Source organism: Filicampus tigris, chromosome 15 (assembly GCF_054856515.1).
Source record: "Filicampus tigris isolate MCC_2025a chromosome 15, RoL_Ftig_1.0, whole genome shotgun sequence".
NCBI classification, from domain to species: domain Eukaryota; kingdom Metazoa; phylum Chordata; class Actinopteri; order Syngnathiformes; family Syngnathidae; genus Filicampus; species Filicampus tigris.
In genome coordinates this window covers 2,204,855-2,214,410 of record NC_141231.1, presented here as the reverse complement: position 1 = coordinate 2,214,410, position 9,556 = coordinate 2,204,855, and the positions used below count along the sequence as shown (strand labels likewise).

The 9,556-nt window shown below is 47.5% G+C and overlaps 1 protein-coding gene and 1 pseudogene across 3 annotated transcripts in view; one reads left to right on the top strand and one right to left on the bottom strand.

The window, feature by feature from the left end:
- Positions 1–263: 263 nt before the first annotated feature.
- On the top strand, positions 264–8,538 carry LOC147135116 (uncharacterized; annotated as a pseudogene).
- nrg1 (neuregulin 1) overlaps positions 7,845–9,556 on the bottom strand; it is a 39,295-nt gene continuing 37,583 nt past the window's right edge. For all 3 annotated transcript variants that reach the window (XM_086053380.1, XM_086053381.1, XM_086053382.1), the window contains one exon: positions 7,845–9,456. In XM_086053380.1, the coding sequence (XP_085909506.1) occupies positions 8,817–9,456 (640 nt within the window). In that variant the 3' untranslated portion in view covers positions 7,845–8,816. The remainder of the gene's footprint in view (positions 9,457–9,556) is intronic.

Here is a 9,556-nt window from a genome sequence, read left to right as displayed (position 1 = left end):
TAACAATACTGTAACTACAATCAATTCAGTTGTAAACAAACGTGTCCACCATAGCGGCACGAGGCACTTCCAGAAGCAAGAAAAGCACTGATGAAACACTTTAGGTTATGCCCATCACATCACATCACCTCACATCATTTTCATTAATTCATCGCAAATTTCTGTAATGCGTCGCTAAAATGCCTGTTTTTGTTTGTTTTGGTAGGCGTATCTTTATAAACATTTATAAACATCAAAATGACCCCTTATGATGAGAAAAATTAATGGACCACGTTTTCCCTCGCCCGGACGCGGGTCACCGGGGCCCCCTTCTGGAGCCAGGCCTGGAGGTGGGGCTCGACGGCGAGCGCCTGGTGGCCGGGCCTGCACCCATGGGGCCCGGCCGGGCTCAGCCCGAAAAGGATACGTGGGTCCCCCTTCCCATGGGCTCACCACTGGTGGGAGGGGCCAAAGGGGTCGGGTGCCGTGTGAGCTGGGCGGCGGCGGAAGACGGGGACCTTGGCGGTCCGATCCCCGGCAGCAAAAAGTAGCTCTTGGGACATGGAATGTCACCTCTCTGGCAGGGAAGGAGCCTGAGCTGGTGTGTGAGGCTGAGAGGTTCCGATTAGATATAGTCGGGCTCACCTCCACGCACCGCTTGGGTTCTGGTCCCAGTCCTCTCGAGAGGGGTTGGACACTCTTCCACTCTGGAGTTGCCCAGGGTGAGAGGCGCCGAGCAGGTGTGGGCATACTTATTGCCCCCCGGCTTGGCGCCTGTACATTGGGGTTTACCCCGGTGGGCGAGAGGGTAGCCTCCCTCCGCCTGAGGGTGGGGGGACGGGTCCTGACTGTTGTTTGTGCTTATGCACCAAACGGCAGCGCAGAGTACCCACCCTTTTTGGAGTCCTTGGAGGGTGTGCTGGAGGGCGCTCCACCTGGGGACTCCATCGTTCTGCTGGGGGACTTCAATGCTCATGTGGGCAATGACAGTGAGACCTGGAGAGGTGTGATTGGGAGGAACGGCCCCCCCGATCTGAACCCGAGCGGTGTTCGGTTACTGGACTTCTGTGCTCATCACGGATTGTCCATGTTCAAGCATAAGGGTGTCCATATGTGCACTTGGCACCAGGATACCCTAGGCCGCAGTTCGATGATCGACTTTGTAGTCGTATCATCGGACTTGCGGCCGCATGTTTTGGACACTCGGGTGAAGAGAGGGGCGGAGCTGTCAACTGATCACCATCTGGTGGTGAGTTGGCTCCGATGGTGGGGGAAGATGCCGGTCCGACCTGGCAGACCCAAACGTATTGTGAGGGTTTGCTGGGAACGTCTGGCAGAATCCCCTGTCAGAAGGAGTTTCAACTCCCACCTCCGGCAGAACTTTTCCCACGTCCCGGGGGAGGCGGGGGACATCGAGTCCGAGTGGACCATGTTTCGTGCCTCCATTGTTGAGGCGGCCGATCGGAGCTGCGGCCGCAAGGTGGTCGGTGCCTGTCGTGGCGGCAATCCCCGAACCCGCTGGTGGACACCAGCGGTAAGGGATGCTGTCCAGCTGAAGAAGGAGTCCTATCGGGCCTTTTTGGCCTGCGGGACCCCGGAGGCAGCTGACGGGTACCGGCAGGCCAAGCGGAATGCGGCTCTGGCGGTTGCTGAGGCAAAAACCCGGGTGTGGGAGGAGTTCGGGGAGGCCATGGAAAATGACTTCCGGACGGCTTCGAGGAAATTCTGGTCCACCATCCGGCGTCTCAGGAGGGGGAAGCAGTGCACCATTAACACTGTTTATAGTGGAGATGGGGTGCTGCTGACCTCAACTCGGGACGTTGTGGGTCGGTGGGGAGAGTACTTCGAAGACCTCCTCAATTCCACCGACACGCCTTCCACTGAGGAAGCAGAGCCTGGAGACTCTGAGGTGGGCTCTCCTATCTCTGGGGTTGAAGTCACCGAGGTAGTCAAAAAGCTCCTCGGTGGCAAAGCCCCAGGGGTGGATGAGATCCGCCCGGAGTTCATAAAGGCTCTGGATGTTGAGGGGCTGTCATGGTTGACACGTCTCTTCAACATCGCGTGGACATCGGGGACAGTGCCTCTGGATTGGCAGACCGGGGTGGTGGTCCCCCTTTTTAAGAAGGGGGACCGGAGGGTGTGCTCCAATTACAGAGGGATCACACTCCTCAGCCTCCCCGGCAAGGTCTATTCAGGGGTGCTGGAGAGGAGGGTCCGTCGGAAGGTCGAATCCCGGATTCAGGAGGAGCAATGTGGTTTTCGTCCTGGCCGTGGAACAGTGGACCAGCTCTACACCCTCAGCAGGGTCCTCGAGGGTGCATGGGAGTTTGCCCAACCGGTCTACATGTGTTTTGTGGACTTGGAGAAGGCGTTCGACCGTGTCCCTCGGGGAGTTCTGTGGGGGGTGCTTCGGGAGTACGGGGTACCGAGCCCCCTGATAAGGGCTGTCCGGTCCCTGTACCACCGATGCCAGAGTTTGGTCCGAATTGCCGGCAGTAAGTCGGATTCGTTTCCTGTGGGCGTTGGACTCCGCCAAGGCTGCCCTTTGTCACCGATTCTGTTCATAACCTTTATGGACAGAATTTCTAGGCGCAGCCGAGGTGTCGAGGGGGTCCGGTTTGGTGGCCTCAGTATTGCATCTCTGCTTTTTGCAGATGATGTAGTACTGTTGGCTTCTTCAAGCCGCGATCTCCAACTCTCGCTGGAGCGGTTCGCAGCCGAGTGTGAAACGGTCGGAATGAAGATCAGCACCTCCAAATCTGAGACCATGGTCCTCAGTCGGAAAAGGGTGGCGTGCCCTCTCCAGGTCGGGGATGAGATTCTGCCCCAAGTGGAGGAGTTCAAGTATCTTGGGGTCTTGTTCACGAGTGAGGGTAAGATGGAACGGGAGATCGACAGGCGGATCGGTGCAGCGTCTGCTGTGATGCGGACCCTGTATCGGTCTGTCGTGGTGAAGAAGGAGCTTAGCCGAAAGGCGAAGCTCTCAATTTACCGGTCGATCTACGTTCCTACTCTCACCTATGGTCATGAGCTGTGGGTCATGACCGAAAGAACAAGATCTCGGATACAAGCGGCCGAAATGGGTTTCCTTCGCAGGGTGTCTGGGCTCTCCCTTAGAGATAGGGTGAGAAGTTCGGCCATCCGGGAGGGACTCAGAGTCGAGCCGCTGCTCCTCCGCGTCGAGAGGAGCCAGTTGAGGTGGCTCGGGCATCTGATTAGGATGCCTCCTGGACGCCTCCCTGGTGAGGTGTTCCGGGCATGTCCCACCGGCAGGAGACCCCGAGGACGACCCAGAACACGCTGGAGAGACTATGTCTCCCGGCTTGCCTGGGAACGCCTTGGGATCCTTCCGGAAGAGCTGGAGGATGTTGCTGGGGAGAGGGAAGTCTGGGCTTCCCTGCTGAAGCTGCTGCCTCCGCGACCCGACTTCGGATAAGCGGGAGATAATGGATGGATGGATGGATATCTTTATAAACAACTATTGCCTGCATGTGCGCCCGGCTGTTTGATTGACAGCATACCCCTGCCTCTCACAGTCCCGCACGCAGCCAGTCACAGCCGCCCGAACACCATACCAACACGCCCCCCCCCTCACACAGACACACACACACACACACACACACACACACAGCCCGAGACCCGCCCCCATAATAGCCTCCACTGTGTGTTGTCTGCTCTCAGCACACAGGCGTTTCGACGCACGTTTGAAAGTTGGTGCCTGCCGATCACACATGTGGGACAGCGAGTCAATTTGCGGGACGCATTAAAAATCATTACAGTCCCTCGCAAATCGGGACATATGGTCACCCTACTACAAGGCCTTGTCAAGGGGGCGTTCCGTACCAGGGGGCGTTCCGTACCGGGGGGGGGGGGGGGGCGCAGGGGGCGTTCCGTACCGTGGTCTGCGGGCTGCAGTCTGACCCTTCTCAGAGGAGGAGCACTTCCTCTTTGGATCCATCACAACAAAGCTCTAAACGTGATTAAGTGAATGCTGGGAGTCGAGCGTTTGCACTACAGCCATCAGCAGATATTGTGTAAATATATATTCTTGCACACTTTTATTTTTTTTTCAAATAATAAAATCAATTCACATCGGTTTAATGCAAGTACATATATATATTATATACATGTAGACAAACAACCTCCCCCACCCCAAAAAAAATCTCTCTATATATGTATATATACATCTGATATGTATATATATACATATATATATATATATATATATATATATATATTTATATGATATATATATATATGATATATATATATGATATATATATATATATATATATATGATATATACATATATAGCTGATATATATATATATATATATATATATATATATATATATATATATATATATATATATATATATATATATATATATATATATATATATATTAGTGCTGTCAAGCTTACAATTTTTAATCAGAATCGCATTTTTTCATGAAGTCCGCTGATAGTGTAGTGGTACACACGCCTGAGTTGTGTGCGGGCAGCGTGGGATCGATTCCCGCTCAGTGACAGTGTCGATGTGTGCCCTGCTACTAGCTGGTGACCAGTTCGGGGTGTAGTCTGCCTTCGCCCATTGACGGCTGGGATAGGCTCCAGCAACTCCCCGCGACCCTATATAGGATAAGCGGTTTGGAAGATGACATGACATGACATGGCATTTTTTCATAGTTAACTCGTAGTTAATCACATATTTTATTTATTGTAAAAAAATCCCTTGATTTTTCTGTCCCATCATTTTTCTTGAATTTTAATACCCTTAACATGAATAAGAGGATTTATTTTCTTATGCAAATACTTTATTCAATCGAAGTCAACCCAAACATTTTTTAAGAATATGCTCCATGCAAGCCCACTAGTTGAAACAAGGTATTCTGATAAATATTGCATTTGTGGAATAAGAGTTACTCCACCTGTTTTTAGTCATCACTGGGGGCGGCCATTTTCAACTGAAAATGATATCACAGTTGCTCAGGGCTCACCTAAAGAACAATCACACCTCACTTGTTTTCTGAAACTGAGCCATGATTGGTCGTTATTTGAGCCCTCATCTGTGATGTCATTTTCAGTCGACAGAAGTAATAAAATGGCCGACCCTAGAGAAGATTTATGGATTTTACAACTTAACTCATATTCCACAAACACAATATTAACCAGATCGCCTTGTTTGAACTACGGGGTCTGCATAGAACATATTATTGAAAAAAAAAATTTTTTCATTTTTTTCCCCTTCAATTGAAAAAACAAGCATTGGATTCAAGTCACACAAACAGCCCCTCAGCCCTTTTCAAACACACACACATACACACTCCCCTTCGGACCTGCCTGTGTTCTGCGTGACGTCATCCTAATTTGCATGTTGTGCAGATTCGTCCTCACAAAAGTGATTCGTCCTCAGTTGGCAATTCGTGCGTAGTGAAGATTCGTAGTCGTAGAAGCGAGAGTTGCATTCACAAAACTATGGTACTCATAGTTTGTATTCGTACTCACAAGAAAAGAAGTCAAACCCTCACAATTTTGATTTGTAGTCACAAATTATTACTATTACGGATACGAATCTTTAATCACGGATATGCCTGTTACAATTACGGATACAAATCTTTAAATCACGGATATGCCTTTTTGACAGCGATCTTAATCTTACATATGCCCAGAGTTGCTGCCGCTGCCCACGCTTGCCGGCCGGGACGAAGCGAGCCGAAGAGCTGAGTGCGAGTGGGGGCGAGCTAACGTGCTATTGCTACGCAGCTTCGGCGGCAGGAGCCCGAGGTTGCGCGCCATGCTCGCACACATTTTTTTTTTAATCGGTCGTACTTCGTTAGTAGCTCTTCCGCGCGGCTAACTAGGAATCGAAACTTAGCACCGACATTCTAAAATTGGAACGGTTTCGGGTGAACCGTAATGATGGAACCGATTCCACTCGATTCTGGGGTTTCGGTGCCCAATCCCAAGGGGGACACAGCCGTCCATGTGTCAGCCGAGCAATTCATCCTCATCGTCAATATTTTGAAGCAGATGTAACACCTCCTCTACTCTAAAGCTTTTTTTTCCCAAGATACATGTATAGATCATGGTGACCAGCAGCCTTTATCAATGCAGCTGCTAGTAGCTATGGAAACCTTAATCACGCGATCAAAAAAATTGACAGCGTCAAAAGGGGTTTGGATTAACTTCGAAAATGACGCGCTAAATTGACAGCCCTAATCTATCTATCTATCTATAAATGTATATATACTATATGTATATATGTCTCTCTCTCTCATATATATATATATATATATACACATACACACATACACACGCACACACACACACACACACATACACCCATACATACATACATACATACATACATACATACATACATACATATATATATATATATATATATATATATATAATCCATCCATCCATTATCGATACCGCTTATCCTCACAAGGGTCGCGGGGCGTGCTGGAGCCTATCCCAGCTGTCTTTGGGCAGTAGGCGGGGGACACCCTGAATTGCTTGCCAGCCAATTGTAGGGCACACAGAGACAAACATCCGCACTCACAATCACACCTAGGGGCAATTTTAGAGAGTCCAATCAATTAACCATGCATGTTTTTTTGGAATGTGGGAGGAAACCGGAGCACCCGGAGAAAACTCCACACAGGGAGGCTGGAGCCGGGATCGAAGAGCCTTGGTGAGAGGGGTTCGAAGGTTCACCTTTCAACAGGACAATGACCCGAAGCACACTGCTAAAATAACAAAGGAATGGCTTCAGAACAACTCTGTAACCGTTCTTGACTGGCCCATCCAAAGCCCTGACCTAAACCCGATTGGGCGTCTCTGGAGAGACTTGAAAATGGCTGTCTACCACTGTTCACCATCCAACCTGGCAGAACTGGAGAGGATCTGCAAGGAAGACTGGCAGGAGATCTCCAAATCCAGGTGTGAAAAACTTGTTGCATCATTCCCAAGAAGACTCATGGCTGTACTTACTCAAAAGGGAGCTTCTACTCAATAAAATATGTCAGTGACAGCGTGTTTATACTTATGACCATATGAAATTTCTGTTTTTCTTTTTTCATAAATTTGAAAACATTTCAACATTTCTGATTGTTTTTGTCAAGATGGGGTGCTGATTGTACATTAATGAGAAATAAGATTAACTTTTTTCATTTTGGCAAACGGCTGCAATGACACAGAGAGTAAAAAAATTCAAGGGTCTGAGTACTTTCCGTACCCACTGTAAGGCGCGCCTCCCCTGCAGGAGGCTGCCATGTTTCGCTGCCATCATTGCGCTACGGATAATCGAAGGAGACAAATTTAGCGAACGTAGTTCCTCCATGACTACTGCATGTGTAACAGATGCATTGCATTTACTTCACGCCTTCAGGGAATACTGGAAGTCGTTTGTGATGCCATTTTTCCTGCACCTCTGCTGACGAAAACTGTTGATAGGCTTGGGACGTGTGGTCTCTCGGAGGCATTGTCGTGCGTGAGCTTCAAAATGCACAGGCTTCCATCTTAGGTTGATGCATTCTATTAGTTGACCACTAGATGGCACTGAATTTCCCCCCACCTCTTATGCCATTCTGCTCTGTGAAAGGTCAGAGTCTTCCTCCACCAGAGGTACACTTCTGGTGAATGAGAGTAAATGATAGAAATGCTAACAGTGCATTCGAGAAATGGTCCCCTCCTGTAGCCAGAAATGATCACGTTGAGTTATGTTGAAAAACAATTATTTTCACCTTGCCTTTTCAAAACTGGTCCTTTAAAATCATAAATACTTTGCATGATTAAAGGCTAAGTCATTCAAGTTGAAAGAAATGCCAGCTATGGAACAAATAGATGAGTCAAAATATATGGTGCAGTTTTTTTTAATTCTCAAAAAGCATTGCTCAAGTCACATTGATGTCTTTACAAAGTTATGGAGAGCCTTAGATTTATTCGTGTTTCAAACAAACTATAAATATTTGCCTTCAAGGATGCAATCAGCAAAACTGGACAATCATATTGGATATTTTAAATCAGAAAACCGATGTCATCCTTTAGAATTTCACATTCGTGCATTGTAGATTCACTGATTAACTGACATTCAGGTTGAAAGAAAGTTGACAAAGACGGGACTATTGACAGTATTCTTAGCAGCCAGAACTCACTGATTACATCCGTAGTTTGCTTGCATGTGTTAGCTGTAATGTATTTCACTGACAGGTATGAACATCTCTACATATTCTGATAACAAATATGATGTTACGACAAATGAAACCATCCAAATCAGTCCAGTCTGTGCTGCGGTTTGATGTTGCATTTGGAGCACAATGGACAATGACACTGATGATTGACTTGGCAGATCCAAATGGCTTTATGACACAAAATCACCATGTAGTTCCAGGACAGAATGTAGCATGCATTTTCATCTTTGTTACCAAACTGATATATTTGAGTTTCTTCACTTCAAACTATGAGACACTGAAGGCAGCTAGCATGTAATTCTTGATTATAAAATGATGATGGTGAATATATGGCCCTGTTTGCCTTTGCAGTTCCCTTAAGCATACCTAACAGAAAGGCACCATTGATATTTTCACACGCTACTATATACATTGATATTTTTACACACTGCTACATACTTGTGTATGGCACTTCATCTACATCAAGAATTTTGTACATTTTTTCTTAATTTATAAAACTCTATATTCACTACATCATTAAAATAAAAGTCTTGCTTTTCATTTGTCATTAAAAGTCTTTTTGCCGCAAATAATTGAGTAGAAAATAAAGGTTAAGTAGTGACTGTAATTTTTCTAAACAAGCAACTTTGCGCCCTTCTTTACACAGTTCTTGGGTCTTGTTTGGTGGTGGCACTGGATGACATGAGTTGCAGGTCACCATTCCGTGTTGCTGCAGTAGTCCTACTGCTATCCTTAGCCCTTAACAGCAGGGCTTTCGCGTTCTCGATTGAAATAAATGGTGTGTGATCCCCCTTCGGATCCTCTGGTTCACTGGCCAACATGCCGTCGATACTGAACTCTTTACTATGAAGCACATGGCCGTTAATGACCGCTGCTTCTGTGATGCTGTGGTTATTGATAATGTTGTTTGCATTAACTAGCTTCTCTGTGGATGCTGAGATCATATGGCTAGCTGCAGTAGTGACCGTGACTTGGTAGTTATCATTCTCCATGGCACACAGCGGGCTAGGTGGTAAGCTATATGCTTCTTGGCCATGGTTGTAATGCGCAGAGGTCCTCTTTAGTTCATCTCGACTTAAGGACTTGGGTGGCTGATGAGCCTTTGACAGCAGTAGTGGGCGCTTCTCTTCAGCAGAGGGGCTTAAAGCCACAGAGGGGACAGACATGGCTTGGCTGGAAAGAGTGGCTGACATCTCTGAGGGAGGAGAGCTTGGAGTTGCAGGAGGGCTGCAGGAAACTGTAGACGGATGAGGCGGGGTTTCATCAGCTGATAGATGCCTGTAACACAAACAAAAAAAACCCCACAAGAACAGATTAGGGCTACCAAGATCAGTTGACTAGTCACGTGGACGATCAAAATCGTCGACAATTTAATAGT